General features: G+C 54.9%; 1 protein-coding gene across 2 annotated transcripts in view; it reads right to left on the bottom strand.

Annotated features, from left to right (window-relative positions):
* Positions 1-1,349: 1,349 nt before the first annotated feature.
* The window catches only part of FBXW4 (F-box and WD repeat domain containing 4), an 89,954-nt gene continuing 76,216 nt past the window's right edge, over positions 1,350-15,087 (bottom strand). For both annotated transcript variants that reach the window (XM_026651103.1, XM_026651104.1), the window contains 3 exons: positions 2,640-2,780; positions 2,314-2,455; positions 1,350-1,693 (listed from right to left, as the gene is read on the bottom strand). In XM_026651103.1, coding sequence (XP_026506888.1) covers positions 1,577-1,693; positions 2,314-2,455; positions 2,640-2,780 — 400 coding nt within the window. In that variant the 3' untranslated portion in view covers positions 1,350-1,576. The remainder of the gene's footprint in view (positions 1,694-2,313; positions 2,456-2,639; positions 2,781-15,087) is intronic.

The following is a 15,087-nucleotide window of genomic DNA, read 5'->3' as shown; positions in this document are numbered from 1 at the left end:
ACCAGCAGCCGCAGGGGAGGAGTTTTACGCACCTACAGTATCACAAACCAGTGAGCCCACGAGAAGTGCCTCGCAGAGGAGCTTGGCTCGGCTGATCACAGCACGAAGCTTAGCAGGCTTCTCCTCCTTCACGTCATGGATACCCCAAAAGTACAGACCAGTGTAGCCTGAATGCAGAGGTGCAGCTCACAGAGACAGGTCCCAGCATGCAGTGCTCCAGCTACTTAAAGACAGAGCAATGCATGCTGGGACCTGTAGTCTTTGTAAGATGCAGCGGTAGTCCCAGTTAGGGCATCTGCGATCTGCTCCATCTGATGCCACTTAGGCTGCCCAGGAGGCCCGACCTTTGGAGAAATGGGATTTGCTGCTGTAGTACCCGCAAGGCCAGGGAGGCTGAACAGCTTCAAGGCAAGGCAGGTAACAGGGTAACTCTCCTGTACCCCATCCAGCTCCAGGCAGGGACCTGCTTTGAAGGTGAATGGCAAAGAGGTCCCAGCCTGGCAGGTTCTGCACGCCCTGTGCAAGAGAGCAGAGCTGGCCATTTCAATGGCATTGCTTGCCCCACTCCGGGGTGCAGGATCGGGCCGATTGATGTAGAGGTTAGGGGCAGATTACGAGCTTGACAAAACATCCAACATCGTCTCCCCGTGAGGGCCCAAGGGCAGGATTCCGTGAGCCCCTTTCCTGCCCTGCAATCAGCGGGTTCGTGGCAGAGGAGGAGGCTGTGGGTTCCAGACCTGCAGCCCGCTGTACATTTGCCATCTACACACAAGAAGTGAAACTCAGACAGGTGTCCAGGCTGCAGACACTTGGGCCGTTTTGCATGTGAGCCTCTCGCGGTGCACGGCTCAGGCAGCTGCATTGGGAACATCGGCCCCCAGTGTTTGTTACCAATTCGGGAGCCTTACGCAGGTTCACAGAATTGAGTCTCTTCCATTTCCCTTTGACATTTTATTTAGCAAATTGAGACTGCCCCAACCCAACCGACCACGTCCTCCAGTCCCCGATAGCCGGCCGGCAGAGCCGAGCTTTGGTAGGATTCAGCCAGAGCCTGCCGAGGTTTCAGCTCCCGGATCCATTCCCGTTCGCTGTTTAGGAGGCCGTAACAAAAAGCAGTCAGGACAGCCGGGGCAGGTGCAAAGATGGCTGCGCCTGGCTGTTCGGGGCTCTGCCCCTGCCTCCCAAGTGAAATGCACTGCGCACACAGTCCTAGACTGGCTCTGCACTGCTCAATGCCCGGGAGCAGCGCTGCCCAGGTGACGGGAACGTCGGCGCGGCTCTCCCAGCTGACCCGCTACCGTCACACACACAAAAGCAAACCAACCTGAACTGTACAAAATAAAAAGGAGTAAAGGACAATTTGCCTTTATTTAAACTAAAAGGCAGGTGAGTCGGAGACAATCTGGCTCTTCCAGCGCTCAAGGGAGATGCTTTCTGGCCGCTAAGGAATTCCTTGAGAAGTCTCCATGGCCGTTTGCCTCTCTCCCGCCCTGCAATCCCTGAGCGGAGCATCAGACCTGCCAACCTGGGAGCGGCTAGAGGCAGCTGTGGTGCGGGAAGGACCTTGGCCCGGGCATCAGGGGGCAGTGAAGTCAAGGGCGTGCAGGGCAGACGCCAGGGCAGCATAAAGGTGGGTGGTGCTGAAGCGGAGGCAGTACACGGGGCTGCTGGTGGGGGAGGACAGCGAGAAGCTCTGCAAAGAACGAGACAAGAATCACTTCTCCGACCAGCAACCGGAGCAGCCTCTTCCGAGTCAGGTACCTGAGTCACGGGCTGCCATCGTGGCTAGCAAAGGGAATTGGCACGATGGAGACAGGACTCTGCAGAGGGGAGTGTTCCCATGGGGGGTCCCGCTCAGAGAAACTCAAATTTAGGGCTATCAAACTGACACCTCTCAGCAGCCCCGACATCCTCTGCTGGGAGAGGAGGCAGAGCCGAGCCATGGCAGCACAGGCTTTCCGCCTGTGCCCCTCCGCCTTGTTCTGCAGACACTAGGGTGAAAGGGGGCCTGGTCTCTGGGGCCAACTGGGGGGGCAGTTTCTGCAATTTGGGGAACTGCACTGAGAACCACAGCTCATCGCACGCAGGCAGTGCACGGCCATCGGATGGGAACGACTTCCAGTCCCCACCCACCTGTGGCTTCCGGGGGGGAAGACACCGAGTCCAACCTCCGTACTCTGGGCTGTCCGGTCATCGCGCTGCTCTCGAGGCAGACAAAAGCCAGCAGCCTGGCCCTGCGCAGGCAGAGTTAGATACCGAACGGGCACAGAAGGGAGGCTCCTGGGCCCAATGTCACCTTCCATCACGCCTCACCTGCAAACACCTGCTCTGCCGTTTGTCCCAGAGCCGCACCACGCCGTAATATGCGGAGCCGCTTGCAATCATGTGATTCCCATCACTCCTCACGCAGTACAGGGCACTGTCGTGGGGCTCCTCCCACTCCATGACACACTTCCTGTGGGTGGGAAAGAAAAGCCGAGGTAGCTGCCTGGCAGCAGGAAACCGGGCTGAGCGCTGGCTCCTCAGCCTCTGCCAGGGGAAGTCAGGGGAACCCGGACTGGGGCTGGATTCCAATTCCCTCGGGGGATTTGTCCCAGTGGGATGCACAGCCCGGCTGTCCAACCACAGGGCGCGTTTACCTCGTGCTCACGCGCAGGTCCCAGGACCGGATGTAGGTATCGTAGCCGCAGGACAGGAGGGTGAACGGCGTTTCGTAGACGATGTCCAGGACTCCGGCTCCTCGGTGGAAATCGGTCCCTAAGCAGGTCGCCAGCTGCCCACTGGAAAGAGAACCAGGAGGGGGACTGCTCACTGCACGGCACCAGGACTCTGCGTGGTATAACGCGGCCTTCGGGCGCCTCTCCCCAGTGCACAGCTGCTACTGCCATGGGACTAGCAAGAGCCCCTGACGTCCCAGGGGCTCCAGGTCTCCTGAACTCAATGCCGGTAACACGATGCCAGGCCCCTCTGTGGAGGGAGAGTGGCACGGGCTCCGCCCTGCCTTCCCTGGAGCTAGTCACCCTCACCCTCCTCAGCACTGGCGGGGCAGAGGGGAGATGGGACCCAGCAGGGCTGTCCCAGCGCCAAGGTCTAGCTTTTAACAGCGTGCACAAGTCCTCAAAGCCCCTGCATCGCCTCCCCAGACACCAGCCAGGAGGGGAGCCACTGGGGGCTACATTGGGGGCTGAGGTGTCTCCATTGGTCCCTGGCGGAGAAGACTCAGGCCTTGCAGAGGGGGACTGTGCAGCCTGGCTCCCAGCCAGGCCAGATCGGTCCCTACAGCAGGGCTAGGAACGGGGCCGGTTTAGTTCCAACCCCCTCTGCTGGGAAACTTGCTCTGCCTTGGGCACTCAGCCTCAGGAAGCTGTTCCTAGGACACTGACCCGCATTGTCTGTCTTCCTTCCATCCTGCCAGCCCTAGCACCCCCCTGGCCAGGCGTGATCCTCACACTTCCCCCCCAGCCCCCGCCTCACGCAGCACTTGGACAAGCCCCCAGATCGTCCTTGTTGCTCTTCTCTGCACTCCCTCCACGCTCTCTGAATCCGCCTTGCGCCCCGCGCTCAGCACTGGGGGTCACCCCAGATCCATCCAGCGGGCAACAGCCACACCACACCCCTCTGCAACCCAAAACTGCACCGGCCCGACTGTACTGCTGGATTGGAGCAAAACAGGAACCCCACGATGCCTTTCCCACCCTCAAATCCAGCTGGCTTGTGCTCTCTCTCGGACACTGACCCCCGATCCATACTGGCTCTGCACAGCCACCGAGAGCGGCTGTGAACAGGGAGCCTTCCCAGGGCTGCTGAGTACGGTGGCTTGGGAATCCCTTTCCTAAGGGCAGCCACCACCTGCGGCTCCTGGCACATCCCAGACGAGAGCTAGCTCCTCTCAAGCTCGACCCTCCAGCCTTCCTCCGCCGCCCCGCAGGCCAAAGACACCAGCCAACCGCAGCTTCTCGGCCGCGCTGGGGAGACCCTGACCAGCTGCTCGGAGGGGCCAAACCCTCCTTTTCTTCTTTCTAGTGTCCTAATCCAAACTGGACACAATGAACCTTAGAGCACCTGCTTTTGAAAGCCCGCCGCACGGCCACCGTCTGAACCAGCCTCTTGGTTCCCAGGACAATGGAGGGCTCTTGAAAGCTGAGAGAATGGGCCCGCCGGTGGGGTCACCGGCAGCCCCCCCAGTTATTTTGTTACTTTCTGCTCCTTGATCCAGTGTCACACAGTTCTGAGGCATCCTAGCCAAATGCCTTAATTCCGTCTGTAATCTGGGCTAAAGCCTGGTTGGGGGATAAAGACCACACAAAAGGAGAAATAGAGTCCCGGGAGATGTTAAAACAAGCAAACACCTTTGTGTCCCGGGAGAGAACTAGCTGCTAAAGCAGATTAGCGGCTGGAGCAGTGGTGTCCCCCAGATCAGAAGGCAAGCCCTGCCCCGATCTTTGCAGCCAGCACGCTTCTATGATCACAGCGCTGGCTGCATGCTGGGGCCGGCCTGTTTCCCCCAGTCGCTCCCCAAAGAGCAGATTATGGAGAATAACCATTTCTTTGTGGCTGCGTAATTCCCTCCGTGACCGTGACTGTGGGCAACTACACCGGCCCTTGATGCCAGGCCCCTAGCAACCATTTAAAGAGGCCAGCCAGCCCTAGTGATGGCCCCCCCATGCAAACCTCTCGGACAAGCTTTAACATCAAGTGCATGAATTAATCCCCCCGACATGAATCCAGGGGTGCTGGGTTATTGGACTTTGTGTTTCTCCGGGCGAGGGATCTGGGGAATCCAGCCTTCAGTCCTCACAGCCTCTCGCAATAAATTAACCCTTTCCAAGAGGGGTTTCTATCTGCCCCTCGGCAGCCCTGCACCTGTGGGCAGGTCGGGAGGTTGAAGTGTTTGCAGACTCCGGGCGGGGGAGACGCAGGGGCTGTGCTCTGGCCTGGCTGTGTGGCTCCGACACCACAGAGCTTTGGCCTTCTGCTCCCTTCCCAAGGGCAGCAGCGTCTGGATCCACCTCCCGGCCGCAGCGCTGGCCCCCACACGATCCCAGAGCGCTGTGCGTTAGCTCAACGGGCACAGGACAGAGAGGGAGGCTGTGTGGCCTTTCCTTAAGGCACTCGGGGGAGATCTGGGCTCCAATCCTGGCTTTGCCACAGACTCCTGAAAGGCCTTGGACAAATTATGTAATCTGTGCCTTGGTTTTCCCATCTGTAAAATGGGGGTGATACTTCCCTGCCTCCCAAGCGTGTCTGCGAAGCACCTGGCAGGTGCTCAGACACTGCGGTGCAGGGGCCGCAGAGAGGAAAGAGACGGAGATCCCTTTCCTGCCTGTCCCGGGAGCACCTTGGGGCCAGCTATTTCCGGAAGCAGTGACCCCAGCTCAGAGAGGGCGGGGCTGAGGGAGGTTAGAGGAAAGACGCAATCCTGGGCCTGCGATGTGGGCGTATCTGCTCCTATTAGCTCCAGCCCAGCCACTCCCGACAGCTCCCGAGGAGAGGCTCTGCCCTGAGATCGCAGGCCTTCCCTGCTTCCAAACAGTCCTCCTCCTCGGCACACAAGGGAGGTGTCCAAGGCCACCCAGCAAGAGCCCCATCTCCGAGTACCATGCCTTGTCCACTAGACCTCGCAGCCCCCATGGACCCGGAGAACCGGCAGGAACACATCTCCCCTGTGCAATATACCGAGGGGAGGGAGGGAAGGAAGTCAACATTTCAGAGCTTCCCCAGAGTCTGGAACGGGAAGCCAAGAGGTTCTGATTAGCTCAGAACTTGCCAGCCTGTCCCTACACCGTCTAGGCCCCTTTCGAGTCACAGACCCCGTTCGGTCTGCTGGCCAAGGCTAGCTTTTCATCCCCTCGGCCCGGCTGAGAGGACACAGCCGAGCCAAACGTGCAGCGACCTCGTCTGCACTGCGCATCTTCAACCACGCAGCCAGCCCCGGCCTGCAGCGAGCGTCCCTGGGACGCGGCAGGCCTGGCAGAGCCCAGCCGAGCAGAGGCTGTGGTTGATTTGATGGATAAAGACAGCATCTCTAGTGCTGATGCTTGGCCCTGATATTACACTTCACACCTTCAGCAGGGCAGCAATTAACTTAGTTACTGAGGGAGAAAAGGACTGAGCACTACGTGTCACCCTTTGATGGGTCCCTGGGGTATTTTGGGATCGCAGCCCATGGGCTGGCTCCTGTAGGGTAGAGCTCTGCTCTGTTCTGTCCCGCTCCTGGTGCTTGGTGTGTTACTAAGGAGACCTGGCCGGTGGCACCGTCCACATGCTGCTCTCTCCCTCCCAGGCGAATGAATGCTCTGGCAGGTGCAAGAGGGTTGGGACGAAGGCGAGCAGCCTGGCCCCGCTCTGGAGGAGCCGGAAGGAAGGTCGGGAGAAGCCAGAGCTGGAGCTGGCGCCTGGCTGGGGAGGGCACCGGTTTGCAATGCAGGGGGGTGATCTCCTCGCACATACACGCTAGGGGGCAGATGGAGACATCGATCCCAAAGCCAGAAGGCAGCCTTGCATCTTCCTGTCTGACCTGCACAGCCCAGGGAGGGGGGTGGGCATTTCCTGGGATGGAGGAGCCAACGAGGCAGCGGAGTCCCTGCCCCAGAGCGTTTACAGCCGCAGGAAGCCCGAATAAGCAGCCGCGAGTGCCCCTTGGTGCCAGCCCTCGGGAGCCCACAGCCATGCCACCCTGGCAGGTGGGAACCCGCGCAGCTCTGAGCAGTGGTGGTGTGCAGTGAGGGAGGGCCATCCTCGGCCTACTCCTGCCACAGGCTCTTCAGCACCTGCTGCTCTGGGGCTGTCTGTCGTGCCTGGCAGCCTGCCCCTCCGTCAGCACCTCGCTTCTCCGCCAGCCCGGGTCGGGGAGGGGAAGGGGGGGAAGGTGTTGGCAGACGGAGCCCACTCAGGCTTCTCCGCTCAGACTTGAACCTGAGCCCTCCCCACTCCGAGGTGCGAAGGCGACTATCACTTGAGGTCTCAGCGACACCTCCGGGGACAGGCGGGGAGCCCCGCGCTCCTGGGCGGTGAGGAAGCAGGCAGCCGGCTGGGAAAAGGGGAGCACACAGACGGCTCGTCGGGGCTGCTATCTCTGGGCAGCAGCCCCGATCCCTGGGGCTCTAAGCACCCCCAGCTGGCTCTTGGACTGCTCAGCATGGTTGCTTGCGTGTCCACTGTCCCACAACCAGCTGTTGGGGAGACCTTCCCCCCCCGCCATCCCCCCCGGACAGACTGACCCTGCACAAACAGGAAGGGACAATTGCAAGCTGTGTCTGTGCTGGACCAAGGAGAGTGCGCACGCACGCACGCACACACACCTGGAGTGTTCCCTGCCTGCCTCCTGCTACCATATCTCAAACCACTCTCCCCACAGCACAGTCCTCTGCTCCAGGCAGAGCGTATGGGGGAGCTGGGGGGCAGCACCCACCAATGCCACCCCCGAAGGCCAATCCCTGGAACCCTTTCAGGACGGGGAGCGTTTTATCTGACCGTCACATCTCAGGGACGGGATCCGCCCGTCTCTCCTCTGCCCCCAGCTGACCCTCTAGGTCCCCTTCCTCCATCCAGTCCTTTACTGGCGCTCACCAGACTGGGGGGCCCTGGCGAAGCCTAGGCCCCCCACTTCCGCCTCAGCATGCTGAGTGCTGAGCATAACCCCGCCGTCTGGCTCTGAGGAGGCTGGATCTGGGGGGGAGGGGGAATCAATGTTCTGATCAGCCTCGCTGCTCAGTACGCTCCCCCCGAGCTGCCATCCCCAGAGCAACGCTTGGAGACGTTCACCCCCGTCAGCATCTTTCCCACACCGCGCGCCCCCCGATCCGATCGCTCCTCGGCCCTCACAGCTCCCTTGTCCACGCGACAAATGGTCGTTTGCGGACGGGCTTGTGCAAAGCGGGGCCCTGGTGCCTCTGCTAGCACTCAGCCCACTTTCGAGTCATTCCCCCGGCCCGGCCTGCACACATTTGTTATTGTACAGCCGCATTCATTAGGTGAACATCTGTTGCCGCCGTGCTCCCCGGCCCGCGCATGTTTGGGGCCGCTTGTTTGCTTTTTATTTCCCCCGCTGTTTGTTGTTTTCCCCCCGCTAATGAGCCTTTAATGTGCGGGCGGCCGGGCGTGCTCTCAGGGGCACTGGTCTGGGCTCCTCTGTATAGGTTTCATTTATGTTTGTTTGTTTGTTAAAAATAGGAGATGAAAGGCTGGGGGGGGGGGAAGGAGCCAATGGAGCTGCACTGATAGGAGAAGCAGCCAGCAGACCGGGAGGGGGCCGGAGACCCACTCCACTTGGGATTTACTCCGGGGGGAAGGTCACCAGCCAGTCTGTTGCACCGCCAGGGACAGACCCCGGACCCGACTCGAGGTCCTGCTGCTTCCACTAGCCAACGCTCGCTCCTTCGGGTGCGTATTGGGAGCCCACTGGCCATCACAAGAACATGGTCCCTGCAGCCATGTCACTGCACAAGCTGGGCCTCAGCTCCTGGTGCTGGGGAACTGCGTCCCGCCCCCAGTGAACCCCGGCCTGGTCTAGCCAGACTGCTCCGTCGGGCAAAGGGATCAGCGAGTGGCCTTCCTCTCCCTGGCCCCCAGCCCCGAGTCAGCCCTTAGCTCGGGGCACTGGGCTGAAGTGGTGATGCCACTGTCATCCCGAGCCTTGCTCTAACCCTCAACTCCCGGGCATTAGAGACCAGCCAGGCTGCTCGCCTGCTTTTGGACAGTCTCTGTAGCAGCTTCGCGAGGGAAGGCTGCCTCCGAGGTGGGTATTTCTACATCGCCCCATCACTGCAGTACCCAAAAGCAGAGCTAGGAAGTTCCCCTTTCTCTTCCTTCCCCGCCCGGTGGGAAATCCCTCCGTTAATTACAGCTTTGGGGGGCAGGTGGGAAAGGAATGCAAGTGTGTAGAAGTCACTAAGAACGTCCGGACTGGTTCAGACCAATGGTCCGTCTAGCCCAGGATCCTGTCGCCGACAGCTGTCAGTTCCAGGTGTTTCACAGTGAATGAACAGAACAGGCGATTATCGAGTGACCCATCCCGTCGCCCATTCCCAGCTTCCAGCAGTTGGAGGTTTAGGGACACCCAGCACATGACCATCTTGGCTAAGAGCCATTGATGGACCTGTCCTCCAGCAACTGATCTAATTCTTTTTTGAACCCAGTTATACGTTTGTCCTTCACAACATCCCCTGGCAAGGAGTTCCACAGGTTGACTTTGCGTTGTGTGAAGAAATACTTCTTTACGTTAGTTTTAAACCTGCTGCCTATTAATTTCATTGGGTGACCCCTGGTCCGTGTGTTGAGGAAACGCAAAGTCACAGCGATGAGTTTTGAGGTGTTTAGTTCTGCAGGTTAATGAGCAAGAGGTCCAGGGCCCATGTGCCCAGGAAGGAGGAATCGACAATATAGTTTCCTGCATTCTAAGAAGTGCGATTTAAATTCAGAAACCAAACTTCCCTATCCAGAACTGGCACCTAGCCCGTTCATGCACTAGTAAATGTACCAGTTCCATGGTGCACCAGATCTCAAAGGAAACAGTTCTCTCCCTGAAGCCAGGCTACAGCAAAGCCTGTACCTAATCCAGTGTAACATTTCACCCGCCCTGTTCAGCAGAGTGAAGATGTTTCAGGAAGCGCTTGGCCTGGGGCAATTCAGTAAGACAGACAAGGCCTCTGCGGATGAGAGCACGCACGAATGCACACCTGATTGTGCTGTGCAAATGCGAGAAAGGAAAGGTAATGCGGACTCTGAGCCCAGCCTACAAAATCACAAGCCTCTCATTCATCTAGCAGACGTGCCCGTCTCCTGGCCTGATTCAAGTTGTAAAAGGTTAAAATGCCCCCTAATTTGTAATCCCCCTGCTTTGGCTCTTGCACAAACTGCTCCTGCTTTCTCCCAGGGCTGCTCCACACTGGCAGTTTACATCGGCACAGCTACCACACCCGAGAGAGATGGCTATGCCGACCTAACCCCTGATGGAGACAGCGATAGGTCAACCCAGTGCCTGTGGGAGAGCTGGATTACCGACAGTGACGGGAGAACCCCTCCCATCGCTTTGGGGAATGGCTACACTGAAGGGGCTCGGTGACTTTCACAAGCCAGTCTCCTCTTCCCTTACACTCAATCAGGGAGCAGAAACCATACCCGTTGGCCAAGGTGGCTGATCACGCAGCAATAGAAATGAATAGCAGCAAGTTCATATGGTGGCCACGGTTTGCCAACAGCTCATCTGCCGACATGTTTGAGCAGCAGGAACAAATTCAAGAAAATCAAACGCAGTTAATGAAAAATTCACAAACAAGACGCATGTGCCACATTCATCAGATAAACAGATTGCTGCAACCGTTCGACCAGTCTACCAGAGCCATTCTGCAATACACCTGCTCTGTAAATCTTGCGGACAAACTGTACTACAGAGAGTTAGTTCAATTAAAAGAAAAAAACTAAAAAAACTAAATGAAAGAGAAAGTTAAGGTTGTGAAGCCAAGCACTCAAAAGTGAGGAAATGGCAGAGTTAAAGCTGCCCGTGGTGCCTTAACTCTGCCCCCTTGTGCATGTGCAGTACGATACAGTCAGTAATTACATCACCACCCACTGTTTCCCTTTACAGGGCTCTTGCTTTGTTCAGGGCACTGGATGGGCATTGCTCAGCGAACGAGGCCACAGCCAGTGTGATGTTCAGGGAGTGATCTCATCCTGCACATCACCCAAACCCAGCACTACACAAGGACCCTTTTCCTTTTGTTATAGGCCACCGTAGCATCTGAGCACATCCCAGACAATAAGGCAACACTCCTGGGAGGTCAGGAAGCCCTGTCCTTATTGTGTAGGTGGAGAACTGAGGCAGACGCACACTATGTGACTTAAGGGCCAACAGGCAGCCTAGAGCAGAGACAGGACCTGAACCCATCTCTCCTAGGTCCCAGGCCATCCCTTCCTGTGCACCCGTCTCATTCACTACACAACTGCCGCAGTTTATCTAGCTTGCAGCTCTCTATAGTGCCCATCACTGTACTTTCTAAAGGACAGATTTTCAAAGGTATTCAGAGCCGAAAGATGCAGGTAAAGACTTGTGAACAATCCCCATACGCACCTATTTGCATCTTTGGGCCCTGAACACCTTTACAAATCTGGCCCAAGTGCTTAAGAAGGAAGGGATGCTGTGAACCTCAGCTCAGTTCACTACACCACCCTGCAGAACGGTCTCCCAAGGGAAGTGCTGGAAACCCTAGCACTGGGGCAATTTAAAGTCTTTGGCCTGGACAAGATACTTTCAGGAACAACCCTGAGCTGGCCCTAGGGGAAATGGACTAGGTGAGGTCCAATCATCTCACTCTTTTCCTGGGTTAGTGGATGCTGTCGCATAAGAATATTCTGACTCCTCTGCTCCTGGAATGGGTCTTTGAGACATCTAATGGGAACACGGCGCTAGTGCTTTGGGGCTTGGGGAATGCATCTAAGAATTATTAAGTCCAGACAGGACCAACAGCCACAGGCATTTTGTTCAGACATTGAAGTTAGAAAACCCTTGATGCATTTCCATTAGTTTAGAATCCTTTGGACAAACAAACGTTTTTATGACGTTATTTTTAAAATATTCCAGTGGGATTTTGTTTGGTTTTGAACTCTTCCCTTGTGTTGGAACACTGAACACAACAGCATTCCTAGGTCATAAGAACCAGCAACTGAAAGTGGCCAGGTGAGTTTCCCCCTCCCAGTTGGGTGAAATACAGAAAAGCAAACAGGAGCAAGGACAAAAAGTAAGTTAGAGAATTGAAAATGGAAGATTGGACATATCTAAGGATACAATCCAGCCTTGTTCAAATCAAGGGGAATTAGATTGGGCCCAAAGGCAGAGTTAATCCATCATGAAGCGAAAGCTTCCTTCGCTCTTCCAAGGAGCGATAATTATTTTCGGTAACTGTAATGTTGGGATTTTCAGAAGATCTTCTAACCCACTATAGCTGAAAACAAGCAAACACCTACCTCTCTGCACTCTGTTCAGCTGCTTTAGGTCTTTGCCAGGTGTTTCTTTGGGACAAATTTAGCCCAGCTCTTGGTCTTAATGCTACAAGCAATATTCCACTCACTGGTTCCAATTTTTAGATTAGTTTGATTCGTCGGCATCTACAGCCCCCGTATGTTCACTTTCTACAAATATTCAGCATACCAAATTTGTTGGTAGGCGTATTCAGGGAAACAGTTAATTGTATGCAAAACAGAGAGTGTGTCCCAAAACCAAATATTTGAATGTATAGAACAAATATTCACTCTGGAAATCAGATTCTATGAATTATGCTCATCCACCAACCAAGGATGAAAAGTGATTCCATGTAACCTGTGTCCAATCAACTAACCAAGGCAGCTGGAATGTGGATTTCAAATAGCAAAACACTTGCAACCAACCAATTGTGAATGATCTACAGAATAAACAAATTATTTCAGTGCAAGTGATCTGGATGTTTGAACACATCAATTCAAGAAAGTCATAAGCCTGCCCTCCAGTAACGGCCAACAGGGGAAGGAAGCAAAATTCACCTAATAAAATTACGCACAATGTAGCGTTTGCCCAATTCTAGTTAGCACACTTGGAGAGAGCACCAAAACTGCCAAGTGACCTGCAGAGGAGCGCAATAGGGGCTGCAGACAACTAGGGGAAATACAAGCTGAATCAATGCCAAGGAGAGGCAAGGCCTAGCCATACAATGAAGGGATATACACCAAGGAGCCACACCCATCCTGCACCCAGATTATTTTCACTGCATCTTTGCAGCGTTATCCCAATGTTACTTTTTCATGGACCCAAGGCCTGTAGGCCCAGCAGGGAATCGCACAGGATTAGGAGTCTATGGAAGCGTCTCAATCTTAAATGGGCCACAGTAAGGAGAAGTGTTCCAAGGTGTGGAGACTAACAAAGGGAAGGAACACACTGAGTTTGCAGAGACTGTTTTGATCCCCACGGTGCCCTGTTAGCAAAGTTCCCAGAGCCAGCTGGAGGGAGGCAAGCTTTTGGATACAGGGGGCAGTAGGGGGGCGGTGACACCAGAGGTGGAGGGGATGGGGAAAGAGTTTTGCCCTCTTTTCTTCTGCTTTCTCTGAATTGGCCCACACACACTTTAAATGGTCCAATAAAAAGATACAATTTCTTTACCTTGCCTGCTCTGGGACCCTGTGAGTTTTTGTTGTCCGGGTTCCCGTAAGGTTAAGTTCAGAGGATAAACTGACACGCTGGGCTATGGGAAAAAGCCAGTTTCTTCAAATAAAGCCACGACGGTGCAAAAGGGACCCCGCTGGGGCTTTTATTTGGGAAAACAAACAGAAGTGGCACCAAGCCCTTCTGCTTTACGGACCAATTTAACTATAAAACCAATGTTCTCCCTCTCGGGGGTGAGGAGGGGAGAGAGACGGGGACATGACAATAGGCTGAAACCTTGGGGGGAAAAGGACAAAAAAAGCTGTCTGTCCCCTTGTCTTTCTTGTCCCTGGCTCCTTTTCTTAGCACACGTGTGTTCTTGTAAAAACGATTAGATTGCAATTTGTATAACACGGTGACCCCCAAATTCAGACATTTAACCCCTTTTCTCTGCAAAGAATGTCAAGAATGTCTCTCGGTCTTTCTTTCCAACGGGAGGAGTGGGGGGGAATTCTCTCAAACTGTGATTTCTGGGCAAAGAGAAAAAAAAAGCCAGGGGAGGAAAAGAGAGAGGGAATTCTCAGAGCCTCTTGCACCACTTGTGTGGGAATAAGCAACTGTATGGCTCCTTTCTGGGCAGAGCTCTGGAGGTCTTCTTTAGTGGGCAGACAAAAAAAATGGAGAATCCCAATCAAAACAAAGCCAGCTGTTTAAATGAGCGAGTGCTAACCAGCGGCAGAGGGGTTCCTCATTCACTCGTTTCCATTCTTCTCCCCGGCTTCTGTTGATTCTCTCTCAACCCAGGGAAAAATAAAGATTGCTCGGACTCCTGGGGATGAAACTGATCAATGCACTAGGCACTTTCACCCCCCCACACACACTTTTTGCTTGTTTCAGGTGTTGTCAAGTTGTCATAAATACGTCTGAGTGGGAGTGAAAGGGACGGTTTGTGCTCTAGGACACACACAAATCCAAGGGCAGAAGTTGGCCCCATGTTTGTTTGGAATAAGAAGTGCCTGAAGCTGCAGTGAGAACCTCGGACTAAAAAACTTTAAATTGTGCTAGTGGGGAAGATGCATGGAGAGCCACAGGTCAACACTGGTAAGGGAGGAGCCTACAAAACTGCAGCCAGGGCCCAGAGAGGTGATGTTAAAATCACCATCAACAGAGAACAAAAGAGCCCAGAACTGGTTTTGGAGATTTTATGTAGACCCCAGGAAAACATATCACATGTTCAGACAAGACTCAGACCTTTGGATACAGCTAACGGAGAGATCGCATGATGGGCTGCACAAGAAGCTGCCGTCCAAAGACATGGGATCTGATAGCTGGCCCATCAAACCCAGCATCCTGCCTCTGACAATGACCAATGCCTGGCTTCCTCAGAGGAAGGCAAGAAAAACTCAGGTAATGCCTTTGGGTTACCTGGGGAACTGGAGGGGTTCCTTCCTTCCTGAAATTCCTTCCTGATCTCTCAGGCAATCAGTTTGTGCCTGAAGGCAGAAGATCCATCTTCATTCCTAAAAGTATCCGTCTATTTTTCTTTTAACTAGAACTAAAACCTGGATCCGATCTCTCCATTCAGCTGCATAATGCGTCCTTTTTATTAGGACTATTTGTATTGCAGTAACGCTGGAAGGTCCGAACCAGACGAGGGCCCTGCCACACTGAGCATTGTACAAAGCACCCAGACAGAGGCCCTGCCTCCGAGGGCTTACAGTCTGAACAGACAAGACACAGGGAAGGGAAGGGAACAGAGGTGACATGACCTACACAAGGTCACAGAGCAGGTCTGGGGGTCAGCTGGGAGAGGAACCCCCACTCCACTAGACCATATTACCTCTCACCCCACTACCCCCTTTCATTTAGAGTTCTGGGGACAATACGGGACTTCAGTTCCCCAAATAATCCAAAGGACACACAACGCGGCATTAGAATCTGGGACTTTATCGAAGTAAGCAGCTATATGGAAAAACAAA

Source organism: Terrapene carolina, unplaced genomic scaffold (genome assembly GCF_002925995.2).
Source record: "Terrapene carolina triunguis isolate 2854851 unplaced genomic scaffold, T_m_triunguis-2.0 Scaffold95, whole genome shotgun sequence".
Taxonomy (NCBI): domain Eukaryota; kingdom Metazoa; phylum Chordata; order Testudines; family Emydidae; genus Terrapene; species Terrapene triunguis.
This window is presented reverse-complemented; position numbering and strand designations above follow the sequence as displayed.